This window comes from Mustela lutreola, chromosome 2 (genome assembly GCF_030435805.1).
Source record: "Mustela lutreola isolate mMusLut2 chromosome 2, mMusLut2.pri, whole genome shotgun sequence".
NCBI lineage: Eukaryota > Metazoa > Chordata > Mammalia > Carnivora > Mustelidae > Mustela > Mustela lutreola.
This window is the reverse complement of record NC_081291.1, coordinates 75,206,826-75,227,129: the sequence shown is the minus strand read 5'-3', so window position 1 is coordinate 75,227,129 and position 20,304 is coordinate 75,206,826. Positions and strand designations below refer to the sequence as shown.

The window sequence follows — 20,304 nt, the reverse complement described above, 5'->3', positions numbered from 1 at the left end:
AGTGACAGTGAATGGGGGACATCTTGTTTTCTTTCCGTTCTTTCCATTCTCTAGTTCTAGCTCCTAGGCAATTACACAGGGATGGTGTCAAGAACAGTGGTGGCCGGACAAGCACATAAAACTTCAAGGGAGGCAAAGAATCCTTCTGACTAGAGGAACTGTGCTCCCAAGAGCACAGAAAAATCCCTGCTGTTCTTTAACTCCCAATTCTCTTGCCACTTAGTCTCAGAGACAGATATATTTACAAAAAGCACATGGTAGAGTAAGGAAACTAAAACCCTGGCTTTCTGGCTGGATGACCAAAAAAGGGAGTCCCTAGGGCCAGAATATACTGGGGAAATCTCAAAGAAGAGGGAGCTCCCTCAAGAAAACAGTCCCATGGTGTTATGAACTCCAAGGCTCATCCATACATTATGCATGTGTGGGTATGACTCTTAACAGGAGAAGGTGGTTGCTGGCTAAACCTAACCAGGCTTACTGCCTGCTATAGAATCCTCATCATCATCAAAAGTGAGGGCTCTCCACAGGATTTAAACTAGACCCAGGGTCATGTAAAGTAATACACAAAATGTCCGAGATACAATTCAACATTTATTGTCATTTAAAGAACTATGAAAATCTCATATTCCATAAGGAAAGGGCAAAAACAGCAACTATATGATAATACCAATGCTCGAAATGGCTAGACAAAGCCTTTAAAGATTTTATTTATTTATTTGAGAGAGACAGCGTGAGAGAGAGCACAAGAGCGGGATGAGGGGCAGAGGAAGCAGCAGACTCCCCGATGAGCAGGGAGCCCAATGTAGGACTCAATCCTGGGACTCCAGGATCATGACCTTAGCTGAAGGCAGCTGCTTAACTGAGCCACCCAAACACCCCTAGACAAAAACTTTAAAGCAGCTATTTCAACCACACTATGTTAAGTACAAATATTCTTAAAATGAATGGAAAAACAAAATCTCAAGCAAAACCACAACGGAATTAAAAAAATAAATAAATAAAATGGTCAAAATTAAAAATTCACGAGATGGGCTCAACCATACAATGAAGATGACAGAGGAAAAAGTGAACTTAAGACCAATTAATAGAAATTACTCAATGTGCAAAACAGAGAGAAAAAAAGACAAAAATAAAAACTGAACAAAGCCTCAGTCTTCAAAAAATACATCAAAAGATTGATTTGTGTCATCAAAGTCCTGGAAAGATAGGAAAAAGAGTGTTGGACAGAAAACTATCTGGAGAAGCAGTAGCTGAAAATGTCTTGTATTTCGCAAGAGACAAAGATTCAAGATCAGAAACCCCATAGAGAATAAACCAAAGAAATTCACACCCACACACATCACAATAAAACTGCTGAAATCTAGAGACAAAATAAAAATCTCAAAAGCAGTCACACCAGAACACATTACATATGGGGCAACAAAAATCTGCATAACTATAGATTTTCTCATCAGAAACCAAACTGACCAGAAGGAACATTTTTCAAGTGCTAAAAAAAAGTAATCATCAACCCAAAATTCTCTAACTACTGAAAATATCTTTCAAGAATAAAGGCAAAGTTGGGGTGCCTAGGTGGCTCTATCAGTTAGGCATCTGATTCTTGATCTCAGGTGTTGATCTCAGGGTGGTGAGCTCAAGCCCCTTGTTGAGCTCCATGCTAGGCATGGAGCCTACTTTAAAAAAAAAAAAAAAAAATGAGAAGAGGGGTGCCTGGGTGGCTCAGTGGGTTAAAGCCTCTGCCTTCAGCTCAGGTCATGATCCCAGTGTCCTGGGATCGAGCCCCACATCGGGCTCTCTGCTCAGCGGGGAGTCTGCTTCCTCCTCTCTCTCTGTCTGCCTCTCTGCCTACTTGTGATCTCTGTGATCTGTCAAATAAATAAATAAAATCTTAAAAAAAAAAAAAGAGAAGAAAGGCAAAGTAAAATTCTCAGGTGAAAAACCAAAACCAGAAAACCAATAAAGAGAACTTATTACCAAAGTTCTGCTCTGAAAGAAATGCTTTAAACAAATTCTTCAGGGGCCCCTGGGTGGCTCAGTGGGTTGGGCCGCTGCCTTAGGCTCGGGTCATGATCTCAGGGTCCTGGGATCGAGTCCCACATTGGGCTCTCTGCTCAGGGGAGAGCCTGCTTCCCTCTCTCTCTGCCTGCCTCTCTGTCTACTTGTGATCTCTCTCTCTGTCAAATAAATAAATAAATATTTAAACAAATTCTTCAGGTGAAAGGGGAATGATACCAGAGGGAACCTAAGACTTCAGAAATGAACAAAAAAGAATCAGAAATATAAACACGTAAGTCAATAATGAGAGTATTTTTTCCTCCTCTTAACCTAGTATGTGTGACGTTTGAAAGCAAAGGCTTTCAATGTTTGTAGATGTAATACATATGACCAATACAACATAAGGTTGTAAAGGGTTATTACATAGTGGGATGGTTTCAACATTTCACCTGAAGTGGTAAAATATTAATTCTAAGTACACCGTGAAAAGCCAAGGATATATATTATAATTTCTAAAGCAACCACTAAAAAGACCATATAAAGATCATCAAAAAATCAACAGAAAAATTTAAAAGAAATACTAAAAAATATTCAAATAACCCAGAACGCAAGAAAACAGAGGAAGCAAAAACAATTAAGACAAATCCAAACAAACAATAGTTGCACTAAGTGTAAAAGCCTAAATATACTGATTAAAAGATTATGAGAATGGGTTAAAAAAGCAAGACCCATCTATTTACCATGTGTAAAAAACCCACTTTATTTATTCAAGGTTTTTTTGGGGGGAGGGGTGGCAGGAAGCAGAGGGAGGGAGAGGGAGAATCCCAAGCAGGCTCAACACCCAATGCAGGACCCCACTAGCTCATGACCGGAGCTGAATTCAAGAGCTGGAGACTCAACCGACTGAGCCACACAGGTGCACCAGATTTTATTTTCAAGTATCTCTACATCCAACATGGAGCTTGAACTCACAATCCCAAGATCAAGAGCCTCGTGCTCCACCAAATGAGCCAGCAAGGTACCCCAAGAAACACTTTATATATAAGTTAAAAGTAGAAGGATAGAAAATAACATACCAGATAAACACTAACAAAAAAATGAAGTAGCAGTACTCATACCAGACAAAGCAGGTTTCCAAGCAAGAAAAATTACCAGGAATAACAAGGGTCATTACATAACAATAAAAGGGTCAATTCGTTAGGAAGACATAACAATCCTAAATGGATATGCATCCACCTAACAAGAGAGCCTCAAACAAAATGAAGCAAAAACTAACAGAACTGAAAGAAGAAATTAAATCCACAATTATCGACGGAGACTTCGATATTCCTCTCTCAGTAAACAATAGAACAAGAAGACAAAAAATTCAGCCAGGATATGGAAGAACTGAACACCATTAGCCAACTGACTCAAGCAGAATATATATTCTTTTAAAGTGCACATGGGAAATACACTAAAATAGAACATATCAAAACTTTAATAAATTTAGAAGAACCGAGATCATATAAAGTATGCTCTCCAACCATAATGGAACTAAAGTAGAAATCATTAACACAAAAACTGCAAAATAGCCAAGTACTTCGAAATTAAAACACTTCTCAATAATTCTTGAGCCAAAGACTAAGCCTCAAGGGATAAGAGAAAATATTCTGAGCTGAAAGAAAATGAACAATATGTCAAAATTTGTGGGGTCCTGCATATAAAGGAAATTTATAGCATTAAATCCTTATACTGGAAAAGGGTCTCGAGTCAACAATACAAATCTGCACTTAAAGAAACTAGAAAAAGAGCAAAGTGACCCAAAGCAAGCAACAGAAAAGATATGAAAAGCAGAAATCATTAAAACTGGAAGAAAATAGGGGAAAAAGATGAACAAAACCAAAATAGTTTTGTTTTTTGTTTAGTTTTCTGAAATGATGATAAGTATGACAGTGATAAACTTCTAGCCAGAGACCAAGGAAGAAAGACAAAGGGCACAGATTATCAATATTAGGAACGAAAGAAGAGCTATCACTACAAATCCCACAGATAAACTCACTCAAGAAGAAATAAGATGAGCAGTTCTGCAACTATTGAAGAAGTTAAAATCTTAATTAAAAACCTTCTGAAGAAAAATCCTGAAGTATAGTCCTGGAATTATTTCAAAGAGGAACCAACTTATTTTATTGGATTCACAGAGAAAAACTCTCTATACAGATACCTTCCTCTTCTAATACATACTTAAAACTCATTTTGTAATTCAAAAGTCTTGGTAACTTCCTATAAAACATACAAATTTCCCTGGATAGTAACGGAAAACAATACATACTGTGCTGCATTCAACTCAATTTCTATCAGAACTTTTTAAGATTTTACTTATTTGAGGGGCGCCTGGGTGGCTCAGTCGTTAAGCGTCTGCCTTCAGCTCAGGTCATCCTGGATGAGCCCCGCGTTGGTCTCCCTACTCAGCAGGAACTCTACTTCTCTCTTCCACTCCCTCTGCTTATGTTCCCTCTCTCGACATCATTCTGTCAAATTAATAAATAAAATCTTAAAGAAAAAAAAAGATTTTACTTATCTGAGAGAGAGAATGAGAAAGATCGAGAAGGGGAGGATCAGAGAAAGAAGCGGACTCCCTGCTGAGCAGGGATCACCCCCGCCCCCACGAGGCACTCCCAGGACTCCAGGATCACGACCTGAGCTGAGCCACCCAGGAACCCCTTATCAGTACTTCTTAATCTCTCATTAATGTGGTCATTAAGGTCACTCCTAAAGGATCTTTGATACTACTTTGTATTTACAGCAAGTAAAGTATTAACAACACAAGAAGTGAAGAATATCACTTGGCTAAGTACTCAATGACATACTTACTAATGGTTAAATCCTACAAAGCAGGGTACCTCAGCAGAATGGTTAAATCCTACAAAGCAGTACCACAGCTGAAGTGATCCTTAAAAAGTTGTGTAAAAATCAAGTACCTACTATTTAGGTAATACACTGAAAAGTGCTTGAAGTATTATATAGGAGATTGAACCATATGAAATTGCCAATTATCAACTGGTTTAACGCAGAACAGTATAAGCACGAAATTCGTTCTACATTTAACAAATGTATCCTGGAGATTTTTCATAACAAAGGTTATTTGCAAATCTAGGATATGCATACTTTTCATAAGTCTATTTTTAATCTTTTTTGACAGTGGGAAATAACTTTTTTATTTTACTATGTTCAATTTGCTATTTTTAATTCTTAAAAAAAGCAAGCCCTGTTATCTGAAGCACGGACTCACTATATGGTAAGGATTATGATCAAGGCTCAAAATATTAAACACAGAGAATGCAACCATATTTCTAAGATCACAACATTCCTTTGCTCAAAATCCTTCCATATCTTATCTCACAGGGTCAAAAGTCCTTATTGTGGTCTATAGCCATTTCCTCCTCCTCTCATCCCTCCTCTACTCCACCCTGGGCTTCTGGCAGTTCTTAAAACACCAAAGCACACTCCCTCCCCAGTGCCTTTGTACTAACTTCCTTGGCCAGAAATGCTCCTCAAAGACATCCAGGAAGGCGTACCCCCTCCTCTGCTTCAGATGTTTGCCAGCCATCTCAAAATAGCCTTTTCTGACCAACATATTAAAACAGTACCCCCCTGGGGCGCCTGGGTGGCTCAGTGGGTTGGGCCGCTGCCTTCAGCTGCCTTCAGTGCATCGGGCTCTCTGCTCAGCGGGGAGCCTGCCTTCCCCTTTCTCTGCCTGCCTGTCTGCCTACTTGTGATCTTTCTCTCTGTCAAATAGGTGAATGAAATCTTTAAAAGAAGAAAAATAAATAAATAAATAAAACAGTACCCCTACTACAAGCCACTCTATTTTTTTCCCCTTGTTTATGGTCTGTCTTCTCCCAGCAGAAAACAAACTGCAAGGAATAGAGTCCTTTGTTTTATTCATCGCTATATCCCCAGAGTCTTGGACAGTAGCAGGCTCTCAAGAATCTGCTGGACAAGATGCTGCACAAAGACTGCATATTTATTTCCAACTAAAACTTATGTCACAGATACAAGAAAAAAAAAAAAAAAGGTTAAGAAAACAGTTCGGAACCCGGCAGGCTCTGCTATTTAAAATAAAACAACTACCATTTAGAAGAAAATATTTTATTTTCAGTAATATATATTAAGGAACGGCTGGATTCCTTGAAAGACGAAGTATTAATGCTAAATGCATGCGTGCTGCAAGTCTGTTTGTACAGAACACTTCGCTTTATCACATAAGACTTTCACTAAGTCATTTGCCCATGAACCAAGAAATTCTGGCTAAAGATACTTAAGGAAAAATAAAGGTGGGAGTTAACCTACTGATATACAAGAATTAGGAAATACAGAATATACGAATCCAAACCTCAGAGCAGAGAAAAATACCAGAAATAGGAATTGGAGTGATTGTCCCCTTACAGACACTGAGACAGAAAAGTCCGAGACAGATTGCACCCTTTCCCTTTGGCGCCAGGAATGGTACGAACATTCAGTCCGGGGGTGCAAGGCGTGACTCTCCCGGCAAGGGGCTTCGGAGGGTGAGACCCGGACCCTGAGTGGGATGGGAGTGGCGGATTCCGGCCGCTCTCCTCTCCCAATGATTTTCGCTCAGGAGCAAAGGTAGTGCTGACTGCGCCTACCCACTCCCAAAAAGGGTTGGGGGAGGGTTGATGAGAGTAGACCCCTCCCCTTCCCCAAGGATGGTCCAGGCCCCCGCAGGAGCCCAGCCTCCCGCTCACCCGGCTCCCGGTTGATCTCGATGTCGAAGTGGCACTGCGGCCGGTCCTGCGCCCCCATCGCGACCGAGGCGGCGGCAAGATCTACGAGAAAGGGGGAGGAAAGCGATCAGGGCGGGAGCTAGGGCGGGGGCTGGGGCGGAGCCCGCGCCACGATCGCCTCGCGCCGGCCTGTCGCGATACCATGGGAGGCCGAGCCGGGGTTCCCTCCAGCCCCGGGCCTCCCGACTCCCAAAGAGCGCCCACACATGCGGGCGAGCTCTTCACCTGGTTGGCCTCCAGCCTGAGCAGCTCTCCGTGAGCGGAGGGGAAAGCGCTGCCACCGCAGCGGCCGGAGCCCAACGCCACTAACGGACCACCACCCCCTCCCCCGGGCCGGCCTCCCTGTGCCACGCTAAACCCCGCGAGAGCCGGGACAAATACCGCGAGAGCACAGCCTCGAAGTGGGTGTTTAACCGAAGAGTGCGCGCGCAGGTGGGCGTGTCTGGGAGCTCTCGAGGAGCTTCTAGCCCGGCGCTCCTATACCTGAGCTAGTCTTCTTTTGCCCCGCCCCTTTCCTCGCGTTAGAGTCAGTCGCCCAATCTCGGCGCCCTGATCACGCATGCGCTGTCTGATTCCTCTGATCCTCCCTCAAGATCTGTGAGTGTTAGTGCGTTTTCCGGTACCGCGATGCTTCCGTGTTGTCTACACCTGCGAGCAAGCCGTGAGAAAGGAAGTCGAGGTTCAGTGAACGGACGGATCGTTTGGCCTGTTTTCGTTTTCTCAAGGCGTAGTTATGACACTCTCTTCCTCTTAGACTGTTTGACTTCAGAGGCCTTAGGTGTGCGTCCGTCTTCTCTCTGGCGTCAGCATCGCAGGGGCAGTCTTTGTTCAAGCCCATCATCTTTTGTGAAGTCAGTTCAAGACCTTTGCCCATGTTGTATTCGTGTTGGTCTTACCATTGAATGCGGGAGTTCAGAGTACAAATGTTTTGTTAAACAGGTGATATGTGTATGTTCTAAATACAAATCTTCTGTTATATAGAATTCCGAGTATTTTCTCCTGAGCTGGGTCGTTTCATTATTTTGGTGGTGGTTTGTGCAAAGCAGTTAATTTTAGTAAAGTTGCTTGATCAGTTTTTCGTGTGGTTTGCTTTTTCTGTGCTAAGAAATCTCTGCTTACTCCAAACCCCTGGTAATTTTTCTCTTGTGTTTTCCTCTAGAACTTTTACGTGTAAGTCTAGAATATATTGGAATCTTTCATCGTGGTGTCAGGTAGAGGTTGCGGTTCGTTTTTTTGTTTGTTTGTTTGTTTTGGTTCCCAGTATGAAAACAGAGGAGTTCCACCACCATTTGTTTAAAAAAAAAAAAAAAAAAAAAAAAAAAAAAAGAAACAAGGAAAAAAAAAAAAAAGAAAGAAAGAAAAAAAAAAGAACCCTGCCTTTTGTTGAATTACCTTCGCTTTGCGTGTTGCTGTTTCTGGACTCTATTTTGTTAACTGTTCTATGTATCTTTATGTTAGGGCCAAACTGTTTTGTTTTTGTTTTAAGTTATTTTCTTAAAACTGTAAAATACACACTAGCAAAATTATCATTTAACTCTTTTTAAGTGTAGGGTTCAGAGTCAGTACATTCACATTGTTGTGCAATTAACACCACCATCTAGCCACAGAACTTTTTTCACTTTGGAAAACTGAAACTCTGTATCCATTAAACAATAACTGCATTCTCTCTACCCAGCTTCAGACAACCACTCTTCTTTTTTTTTTTTTTTAATTTATTACGGTAAGAACACTTTATGAGATCTACCCTCTTAACAGATTTTAAGATTTTATTTATTTATTTGACAGTGCTTGAGTGAGTAGCAGGAAGAGCAGAGGGAGAGGGACAAGCAGACTCCTCACTGACTGGGAGCCTGGCATTGGGCTCGCAGCTGGATCCCAACCCACAGAGCCACCCAGCTTCCCCCACCTTAACAGATTTTCAAGTGTACAACATGGTATTTTTATCAATAACCCAATGCTCTAAAGCAGATTTCTAGAATTCATCTTGCATAGGAGAAATTTTATAACTTTTCATAGGAACTACTTTCCCTCTCTTCCCATCCCCTGGCAACCACTCTTTTACTCTTTGCTTCTAACTTGCCGTTTTAGTTAACCACATATTAAATGGAATCGTACAATATGTGTCCTTTGGTGTCTAACTTGTTTCACTTAGCATAATATTCCCAAGTTTCATCGATGTTCTCACATATTGGAGGATTTCCTTTTTTTAAGGCTACACAATACCCCGTTGTATGAATATACCATAATTTCTTTATCCATTCATCAGCAGATGTAGACTTGGGTTGCTTCCATCATTTGGCTATTGTGAACAATGCTCCTGTGAAGATGAGTGTGTAAATATCTCTGAGATCCTGCTTTCAATTCCTTTGGGCATATACCCAGAAGTAGAATTGGTAGGTCATAAGCTGTTTTAAATTTCTTTTTTTTTTTCTTTTTCTTTTTGTTTTAGGGCACCTGGGTGGCTCAGTCGGTTAAGTATGTGCCTTCAGCTCAGGTCATGATCCCAGGATCCTGAGATTGAGCCCAGCATCAGGCTCCCTGCTCAGTGGAGAGCCTGCTTCTCCCTCTCCCTCTGTCTCCTGCTCTGCCTACTTGTGCTCTCTATCTCTCTGTCAAATAAATAAAAACTTAAAAAAAAAAAAAACTTTTTTTTTAAAGATTTTATTTATTTATTTGAGAGAGTGAGAGGGAGAGATAGCAGAGGGGCAGAAGGAGAGAGAGTTGGAGAAGTGGACTCCCCTGCTGAGCCAAAGGCAGACACTTAAGGATTGAGCCACCAAGGCCTCCCAAGCTAATTCTGTTTTTTTATAGAGAACTGCCATTCTGTTTTCCATAGTGACTGAACTATTTTACATTTCCATCTGCATTGCACAAGGATTTCAATTTCTCAACATCTTCACCAACACTTGTTATTTTCTGTTGGGTTTTTTTTTTAATAATTGCCATCCCAAAGAGTGAAGTGGCACACTGTTTTGATTACTGTAGCTTTATAGTAATTTTAAAAATCAAGATCACTTAGGTAGTTTCTAATCTGTGCATCTGTGCCACCTTGTAAAGTGCAGAGACTTTCTGCACCATCATGAAAGTGCTATCCTTGTCGGAGGTTGCCAGTTCTACCTCTCTGTCTACAGTATCAGAGCAACAGTCTCCTGGGTTTCACCTTTGTAACCTAGGCTGAATTGAGAAGCTTGTGGTCCTGGGTCTGATTTTGCTTACACTGTTACAGCTAACAATAGGTTTGGAAAAGATGAAATGTACATACCTAATCAGAGATGAAATGGGTTGGTAAAGCTAACTTCCATACAGACTTGTGAAAGGAAGAGAACGGGAGCATTGCCCAGGGAAGTGATTTGTAATTACTGTGCTTTGGGCATCTGGCGTCAATGTAAATTGGCTTTAGAGCTCTGGAATGAAATACTTAATTTGGGGAGTATTTAAAATATTTTAAATCTCCTGAAAATCATTTTTTTTAAGATTTTATTTATTTAACAGACAGAGATCACAGGTAGGCAGAGAGGCAGGCAGAGAGAAAGGAGGAAGCAGGCTCCCTGCGAAGCAGAGAGCCCGATGTGGGGCTCGATCCCAGGACCCTGGGATCACGACCTGAGCCGAAGGCAGAGGCTTTACCCCACTGAGCCACCCAGGTGCCCCCTGAAAATCATTTTTGTCTTGACACTCCACTAAAGTTTCTTTCCTGCCACTGATTATATGATGTAGGGCAAATCACTTTGATCCTGGAGTTCAATTTCTTCATCTGTAAAATAAGCAGGATGAAATACTTTCTAAGTTCCCTCCTTGCTCAAAATTCTTTTATTCTGTCCTGTGAGTTGAAATTATATTTCAGATGATTTGAGGATAAGGCATGCTATTTGGTCTGTGGTTAAGGTGAAGAAGAAACTACTGGGACAAGGCAGGCCTAGGGCTAGCATCCACCAAAAGGACTCAATACCCCCTCCCTCATCATCAAGAGTAGTAGAAAAATAATATCCAAGCAGTTTACAAACTCAGGCTTAATTTGGAGAACGCTTTGTAGGAGGAATTTTCAGGTAATGATTCTGGGTGTTAAGCCTTTTAGAATGGGATTACACCAGCAATTGGCACTTCAATGGATAGAGCTCTAGCAAAACTAATCAGGAGTACTAGTGGGGAAATTTGGATGAAACATAATTTTCTAGAAAATAGAAATTACCAAAGTTGACTCAAAGAAATAGAAGGCCTAAATAAACTAGCAACCTTTGAAGAAATTGAATTAGTAATCCCTACTCCTTCCAAACAACTGTGAAGGACATTTTGATATAACCAAGTAGGAAATTTGATAATGATCTAGATATTAGGTGAAATCCAAGAAATATACTTAATTTTGTTAGGTACCTAATAATGAAGATAAAGATAATGAAATTTTGGTTATGCAGGAAAATATTCTTAGTTTTTTTATATAATGAGTGAAACAAATGTGGCAAAATCTTGACAATTATTGTGTCTAGGTGAGAGGTATATGGGGATTTTTCAGATATGTTCTCTACTCTTTTATTTCTTTGGAATTATTCATAATAAAATCAGTAAGAATAAACAGTCTTCCTTTCCAAAAACACAGGTTCCACATTGTTTCATGGGCACATTTTACCAGACCCATAAGTATCAATAATCTTTTCTTATTTAAAATATTTTAGAAAACAGAAAAATACAGATTCCTAACTTTCTTGTGATACAAATACCAAACAAAGATAGGACAAGAAAGTTATAGACCTATCTCATTATAAACATGGATTTAAAAATCCAAACAAAATATTAGGAAATGGAGTTTAGCAACATTTAAACCCAAAATGTTCATGGCCTAGGTTGGCTTTAACTCAGGAATATAAAGATGGTTCAACATCAGAGAATCTGTTCCTATAATTCACCATATTAACAGATTAAAGAAAAGACATATGATTATCTCAATTGTCCCACAGTTTAGCCTCAAGCAGGGATCTCTACCAAATTGACTGTTACGTTTTATGTCCTTAAGGTTAGAACAAAAAGGTAAAACAAAAGGAGAGAAAAGGAATCCAATGAGAAGATACATATGTAATTTTGTCTTATTTGCTTACACCATTATAAAAGGATATCCTGTATCTTAAATGGTAAATTGTGCAGAAAAGAATAGGTCCAAGACTGCTGTCTTTGGAAAAACCTGCTTAAAAGGTTGTTCTCTGGATAAAATCTGGGAATCTGTATGGTAGTCATTTTCCTACACTTATAGAAAACTTGAGGTAAGTGATTAGAGTGCTTCGCTCTGCCTAGACTATTTGAGCAAACAATATGGTTTATGCTGAACACCTGCTTTCCTTCTGGGAATCTGGAAATTTTGTGTGTAGGTAGAGGATGTGTACATATGTGACCATCCTCCAGTAAAAACTTTGGGCACTGAGTCTCTAATGAACTTCCCTGGTAGACATTTCTCATGTGTTGTTATAATTCATCCCTAGAGGAATTAAGCTCATCCTGTGTGACTCCATTGGGAAGGGGAAGCATGAACCTGTTTTCCTCTGGGCTTTACCCCATATGCCTTTTCTCCTTGGCAGTTTGCTTTATGTTCTTTTGGTATAATAAATCATAGCTGTGAGTACAGTTAACATGCTGAATCTTATGAGTCCTCCTAGCCAATCATCAAACCTGAGGTAATCTTAGGACCTATAACACAGCAACAAATATTACCAGAATTTGATAAAAATCTGTATTGAAAATTTGACAACATTTTTCTTAAATGCTAGATTTCTTTTTTTGTGGAAAACAAGAAGTAGACCATTTCATTTTGCAGAAAATGTGTATTTTGACAGAATAAGTCTCATGCTATTAGTCAAGAGCAGATGGGCTTTCTCCATGAGGGTCAGGAGACAAGGCCATAGCGGCTCCAAGCACACATCCTTATACCTGGGGAAGTCTGAGGGGAAAGCACATATCCTGCCAGCACCAGTGAGAAAAATCCCAGCGAGAGATTTGATTGACGTGATGGGGTTCATATCAGTCTTGACCACCATAATAGTGGGTAGATCCCAAGGCTGATCAGCTTGGGGTGGGGCTAATAACCAAGAGAAGGATGAGGGTATGGCAGCACAGAGATGACCCTTTGGGCAGTGACTGACAACTACTAAATCTAAGAAGTCGAGTTCGATCGGGAGCGGAGAGCCGACCCCACAGAGCTCTAAGTAACCCTACTGCCACCACCGGCCTAGTAACCATCACACCCCAGGCAAGAGCTGCAGCCAGCCACAGCCACCATCCCCACCACCATGAGCAGCAGGGTGGAGACAGCCGCCGCAGCCCACCCACCCCAGCGCTGCCTGAACCAAGCCCCGCACCACGGGTGGCCTCCCATCCGCGGCACCTGCTGTTGGGGACAGGAAGGTCGTTGCAGTGAAGGTTTGGGGAACAGTAAAATGATTCAGTGTAAGAAACAGATATGGTTTCGTCAACAGGAATGACACCCAGGAAGACGTATTTGTACACCAGATTGCCATAAAGAAGAATAACTCCGGGAAGCACCTATGCGAGGAAGATGGAGAGAGTGTAGAGTTTGATGTTGTTGAAGGAGAAAAGGGTGTGGAGGCAGCAGCTGTGACAAGCCCTGGTGGAGTTCCTATGCAAGGCAGTAAACATGCAGCAGACCTGAACCATCACAGACGGTATGCATGTCCCAGGGGTCCTCCACGCAATTCCCAGCAATTACCAAAATAGTGAGAATTCGGAAAAGAGGGAGGATCTGAAAGTGCTCGCAAAGGCCAGGCCCAACAGCGCTGGCTCTACGGGAGACAGCACCTTCTACATGGGGAGACCCTAAGGGCTTCGACCATTGCATTCCAGCAGTTCTGTGCAGGGAGAAGTGGTGGAAGGTGCTGACAACCAGCATGAAGGAGAACAAGGTAGACCAGCCAGGCAATATGTATTGGGGTTATAGACCACAATTCCGCAGCGGGCCTCCTCACTAAAGACAGCCTAGAAAGGATGGCAATGAGGAAGATAAGGAAAACCAAGGAAATGGAGACCCAAGGTCAGCAACCACCTCCACGCTCCCATCACCACAACTTCAATTACAGAGGCAGATGTCCACATAACCCTAAACCACAAGATGGCAAAGACACAGGAGCAGCCAATCCACCAGCTGAGAATTCGTCAGCTCCCAAGGCTGAGTAAACGCCGGCTTACCATTTCTACCATCATCCAGTTTAGTCACCCGACACGAAAAAATGAAGATGAAATTCCAGCAATAAGAAATGAACAGAAGAGGGACACCTGGGTGGCTCAGTTGGTTAAGCGACTGCCTTCGGCTCAGGTCATGATCCCAGCTTCCTGGGATCGAGTCTCACATCAGGCTCCTTGCTCGGCAGGGAGCCTGCTTCTCCCTCTGCCTCTGCCTACTACTCTGTCTGCTTGTGCTCGCTCTCACTCCTCTCTCTCTCTCTGACAAATTAATAAATAAAATTAAAAAAAAAAAAAGAAGAAATGAACAGAAGATTGGAGCTGAAGACCTTAAATGCTTGCTTTTTGCCTGTTGGCCAGATAAGAAGAACTAGATGTGGCATGGGGTTTTTATTATTTTAACCTAAAGATGTTTCTTTTTGGTAATGACAGACGTGTTTTGTTTTGTTTTGTTTTTTAAAAAGCCTGATTTTTGTCAATACAGCTTTGAAGGTTTTTATATTGTTTCGTATCTGGGCAAGTTGAGATTTTTAAGAACCTCATTTTTAATGTGCAATCAAAGTTTACAACTTGATTTCTTTTTAAAATGTCAACAAACAGCAAGCACCCATTAATAAAGGCCTTAAATAATTAAAAAAAAAAAAAAAGAAAAGAAAAAAGGAGTTACCTTAAATGTGGATAATGCACCCATCTTTTGGCCTTTTAGGCAAGTGACTTTTTCCCCCCACTAACTTGCTTTAAAGCATGACTGTGGGGTGCCTGGGTGGCTCAGTGAGTTGAGCCTCTGCCTTCGGCTCAGGTCATGATCTCAGGGTCCTGGCATTGGCCTCTCTGCTTGGTGGGGAGCCTGCTTCCTCCTCTCTCTCTCCCTCTGCCTGCCTTTCTGCCTACTTGTGATCTCCCTCTGTCAAATAAATAAATAAAAATCTTTTTTAAAAAAAGCATGACTGGGGGCGCCTGGGTGGCTCAGTGGGTTAAGCCGCTGCCTTCGGCTCAGGTCATGATCTCAGGGTCCTGGGATCGAGTCCCGCATCGGGCTCTCTGCTCAGTAGAGAGCCTGCTTCCTCCTCTCTCTCTCTCTCTGCCTGCCTCTCTGCCTACTTGTGATCTCTCTCTGTCAAATAAATAAATAAAAAATCTTTAAAAAAAAAAAAAGCATGACTGTGTTTTCACAAATGTCTAAGGCTTCATCCTTGTTAGTGGGGAGCTTGGATGCCATCAAATTCATATGAAAAACTTACTACAATAAGCATTTCTTGTCAGACAGGTTCCTTATTCTGTGTTGATCATCTTTTTCTCTCATTTCAAACTCTAAATTGTCCTTGGCTCTGATGTCTTTTCTAGACACCCGTTTTTTTGCAAGTAGATTGGGTTTTGGTAAAAATTTTTCATCTGCTGTGGGGCTACATTTGCTCAGCCAGTCCATCTGGGTCTATCCACCTAGGATATGGCATTAAACAACTGGTATCTTGGCTATTTCTCTCAGAAGAAGACTCTCAGACAATGGTTTGAGTGCAGGTTGCTTATTTTAGACACGGCCCTAAGAAACTCGCATCTGGAGGGTGAAGAAGTGAACAAGGAAGATAGGCAGTAAAATGTGTGCTATTAAGCCAGCTACCATAGTGATGATTAGAACTTAACCCTGATGGGGGAACTCTGGCAACCAGTACAGAAGAAGAAACATTTTGGAATTGTCCCTATGGATGGGTGAGGTTGCTGGGATGTTAATACTCCCATCTATTGAGTCATTAGTTGAGAGCTGTTCCCAGCATTGTAATCCCCAGGTTCTTCTGATCTGCTATGCCTGGGCAAGGCAGACTTCCAGTTTTAGAAAAAAGTCCTCAGGATGGAGATATGGATATGAACTGTTGGGAGTCAGATGCAGCACAATTAAAGGAATAAACTTTAAGGAATGAGTGTGGAATGCTGAAAACTGCAGCAACTGGCAATTTTTTGTTTGCAGACAAAAGTGCTCAATCTATGCTTTTCAGCATAGACTTTTCCAACTATATAATAAGAAGCACTTGAGAGGGGCGCCTGGGTGGCTCAGTGGGTTAAAGCCTTTGCCTTCAGCTCCGTTCAGGCTCCCCGCCCCCCACCCTGCCTGCCTCTCTGCCTACTTGTGATCTCTGTCAAATAAATAAATGAAATCTTTTTTAAAAATGCAACCTTCAGGGGCGCCTGGGTGGCTCAGTGGGTTAAAGCCTCTGCCTTTGGCTCGGGTCATGATCCCAGGGTCCTGGGATCGAGCCCCACATCGGGCTCTCTGCTCTGCGGGGAGCCTGCTTCCTCTTCCTCTCTCTCTGTCTCTGCCTGTCTCTCTGCCTACTTGTGATCTCTGTCTGTCAAATAAATAAATAAAATCTTAAAATATATATATATAAAAATGCAACGTTCACATTAAAAAAAAAAAAAGCACTTGATAACTTAACACTTGGAATCCCTGCAGCTTCAATATCTGGACTATTTCTCAGCATCTTGGGCCCTGCATAGTTCCCTGGTCTGTGGCTGGGTGTGGGTCCCTTTTGACTTGCCAGGTTTATTAGGAGCTCCCTGAAAGCAAGTCCCAGTGCCCCTTCTCTATTTTCCTCACTGTAGAGCCCAGCACAAGACCTGGTCAAATGAGAACTCATGTTATAATTGAGTTGATGATCACATAGGCAAATACTGCTCTATAAATGGATGGGGGAGAGAGAGAGAGAGAACGCTTTGGAACGCTTTGCATAGTTCTTGCTTCTGCCTGCACTGCTAGTTCCCTTGACTGTCACATGTCAGGTTCCTTGTTATTCAACTCTTAGCTGTCATGTTACCTCCTCAGGTCATTCTTGATTCCGTAATTTGAAAGTAGCCACCCAGACACTCCCTAGCACATGATCCTGTTGTAATTCTCTGTACTTATTACCATGTGAAGCTTTCCTTGATTGTTTCTATTTTATTGCTTGTCTCCCCCATAAATACAGGTTATTTGTACTGTGTTGTCTTCTTTATATAAGAATAAAGTTTCCCTGAGAGCAGTGGCATTGTCTGACTTCCTCACTGTAGTACCTTCAGCACATACTAGTGGATCAGTAAATATTTTTTGGATGAATGAGTTTATCATAAACAGAAATGAAAACAACCTCCCTTTGGACCCTAGACTCTTACTAAAAAAGATTTAGGAAGGAAAGATCCCGGTGAAGGAACAGAACATCGAGATTCCAGAGGAATCTGTAGGATTTTCATTGGGAAAAGAGGTAACAGATTAATTAACTTCCTAAAACTGCTTATATTTTTTTAAAGATTTTATTTATTTATTTGAGAGAGAGAGCACGATAGGAAGGAGGGTCAAATGGAGATGCAGACTCCCTGCTGAGCAGGGAGCCCGATGCAGGACTCGATCCTGTGACTCCTGGATCATAACCTGAGCCAAAGGAAGTTGCTTAACCCACTGAGCCCCCAAGCTCCCCAAATTGCTTTTATTAGTATGGAATCAAAACCATATTAGGTGTGAGGTAGAGTAACAACAAAATGAAGATACTATGTACCCAGCTTAAGAAATATACTCAGGATCACTTTTTTTTTTTTTTTTTCAGGATCACCTTTAGTAATGGAAATTTATTACAGAGGTTCAAGAGCATATGAAATAGCCCTGAACATCATTTCCTCCCCAGCCATATTGTTACATGGGGTCCCCAAAAGTCAGACTCACTGTCAAAAAGCCTCACGAGGAAGTGGAAAAACAGCTTCACATCTTGTGGAATAAACCTGACCTCAAATTATCTGCTCTCTGTTTTATCTGCCTTATCCTCATCTCAGGAGAATGTGATAATGACAGAAGTAAATCACAGCTGCAAATCCTGGGAAGCAGGCTTGGAAATGCCAGAGAAAGGCTCAGGCCCCGTGTAGGCTGGTGGGAGATCAGCTTGACCCTGAGAGTTGGAAAAAGGTAGACAGGCTCAGTAGAGGCTTAATGTTGAAGTAGGAGGTCCTCTGAGAAGAGAAAGTGGATAATACATTCTGGTCAGGTTTGGTCTTTATCTTTTTAAATCACCTTTCACCAACTATATTGATTTCTGGGTGCCTTAAGAGGGATGGCAGATACGCTTCAGGTTGTCTCTGAAGCAGACAGGTAGAGGTAAGCTGCGGCACGGGTGAGGACAGCTAACTGGCCTGCCCCAACTTCTCCAGTGTATTTCCCCAGAAAAGGGCCCTCTGGAGAGTAGGGTAAACTGTGGCTTCAATCACCTCGGCCATTTCCAGAGGCCTCTGACTGGCCCTGCTTCAGTCCTCTACACATGGACTGAAATACCTTCCAAGAGACAAAGGGAGGGAAACACGCAGGTCACAAAACTCCTTCCCTCTGAGGGAGAACTGAACTTTGTCTTCAAGGCTATTGTCCCTGCTACACTTACCTCCCATAGGCCCTACTGGCTTGCTCAGAGCCCATAGTGGAACCTCTGACGCTAAGTCACAGACCCTCGCCTACCTTGCTGGTAGTGGAGAGTTTCTACAAGGTCAGACTCAGCTCATGCTGGCAGAAGCCCACCTCAGGGGCCGCCATGTGGTTTTTTATTTTCTCCTCTGACATCTAAGGCCGACTTGGCTACAAAGGCTGCTTGTTAATTCAGGGGAACTAAACCCCTGTAGGCAACCCCAAATCAGGCAGACAGTTCTGGGACATTTATATGCGTTTGAGATCATCGCCCCCCACCTCTTGCCCTCGGCGACTGAGTCCTTATTGCCTGTAGCAGTGACCTTGGTAACACATACATTTAGTGGATTTTCCTCCTCTGTCTCACTCTCCTTGCGGCCCTATTCCTGCTTCCTGGGATCATCTCGCAAATAAACTATCTGCACCCAAGGCCTTGTTTCGGGCTTGTTTTAGGCGAGACCCAAATTGAAACATCAGCTGGTGCTCTCATTCCAGCTAGAGCCAAGCCATATGTAAACAAGTCAAGCTGCCCAATAAAGGGAGACAGCTGCCCAGTAAAGGGAGACAGCTGCCATCCAACTCCAGCAGTTGCCATGGGGACCTGCAGGCCCAGCATTGCTAGAAATGGGAAATCCATTAATGGGAAATCCTTTCTAAATGTTAGCAACTAATTCAAAACTAAAAGCATTGCATAGTGCCCATAGTATCTGCTCATCAGGTTAGGCCTGTGAGCAGCCCACTTGGCATAGAGTATGGGCACCAACCCCCTGAACAGTTGGGATGGGGGAAGAGTCCACTAATAGGCTAGAACCCTAAGGATGGAAGAATGGGTGAGGGAGCAAAGACCAGCCTTCTTCCCAGACTTGAGAAGAGCCCAAAAGGCCAGAGCCCTGACATCATATATTAACACACACTGTTTACTTCGTGCCCTGCTCTCAATCTTACAACCTCAGAAGGCAGATACTACTTTCATTATCCTCATTTTATAGGTGAGGAAATGAGAGCTCTCAGAGGTTGTGATTTGAACTGGGATTCAAAATGAGGTCTGTCTTCACTATTTACACATTATAGTCTCTCTGCGTTGCAACCTTGATTCCTTAAAAAGGAGCCAGGTTCCGGAGGTTCTAATTTTGTGTTCATTTAGGAAAATCTCCTTGCCTCATTTTACAGGTAAGTCTCAAAGACGGAAAGTTCTTTATAGATCAAAGCTAATTCAGGCAGAAGGGATGATAAAATAGGAAATCACCAGAATGCAATCCCTAATGAAGTAATAGATCAAAACTAGGTAGATCATAACTTAGGTGAAAGGCTGTTGGGCACCTGATTAATAAATTGGGTCATTCCTGATGTGATGCAAAACCAAGTATCTCTTACCTCTCATGATGTATACTTGCCAAAAATATTAGAGTTGGGAGTCCAAATGAACCTCTACCTCTACCAGTTTACAGGAAAAGTGGGCAATAGTGGGATATATTTAATGACACCACAGGGATACAACTAGGTAACTCTAGAATATGAGAAATTTTAGGGCAAATGACCTAGTTTTCCCAACAAATGGCAAAGAAGGGGAACTACTAAGTATTTTTATTGAGACTTAAGGGACATCAACATAATGTAGTGTATGAATCTTGTTCGGATCCTGAGTTAGAGAAATCAACAAGAAGACATTCTATGGGGACGCCTGGGTGGCTCAGTTGGTTAAGCGTCTGCCTTCCACTCAGGTTATGATCCCAGGGTCCTGGGATTGAGTCCCACATTGGGCTCCCTGCCTGGTGGGGAGCCTGCTTCTTCCACTGTGTCCTGCTCTCCCTGCTTGTGCGCGCTCTCTCTCTCTCTCTCTGATAAGTAAATAAACAAAATCTTAAAAGAAAAAAAAAAAAAAAGACATTCTATGATAACTGATGGGGCTCAGGACATACTCCTCCAAACTATGGC

At 42.1% G+C, this 20,304-nt stretch overlaps 1 protein-coding gene and 1 pseudogene across 4 annotated transcripts in view; one reads left to right on the top strand and one right to left on the bottom strand.

Moving 5' to 3' along the window:
- The window catches only part of NKTR (natural killer cell triggering receptor), a 60,829-nt gene extending 52,814 nt beyond the window's left edge, over positions 1-8,015 (bottom strand). The window contains exons 1-2 of one of the 4 annotated variants that reach the window (XM_059162349.1): positions 7,005-8,015; positions 6,741-6,821 (exon numbers count right to left, since the gene is read on the bottom strand). In XM_059162349.1, coding sequence (XP_059018332.1) covers positions 6,741-6,798 — 58 coding nt within the window. In that variant the 5' untranslated portion in view covers positions 6,799-6,821; positions 7,005-8,015. The remainder of the gene's footprint in view (positions 1-6,740; positions 6,822-7,004) is intronic. The other 3 variants (XM_059162350.1, XM_059162351.1, XM_059162346.1) reach the window with 3 other exon arrangements.
- LOC131825551 (Y-box-binding protein 1-like) lies at positions 6,922-16,972 on the top strand (annotated as a pseudogene).
- Positions 16,973-20,304: the final 3,332 nt, after the last annotated feature.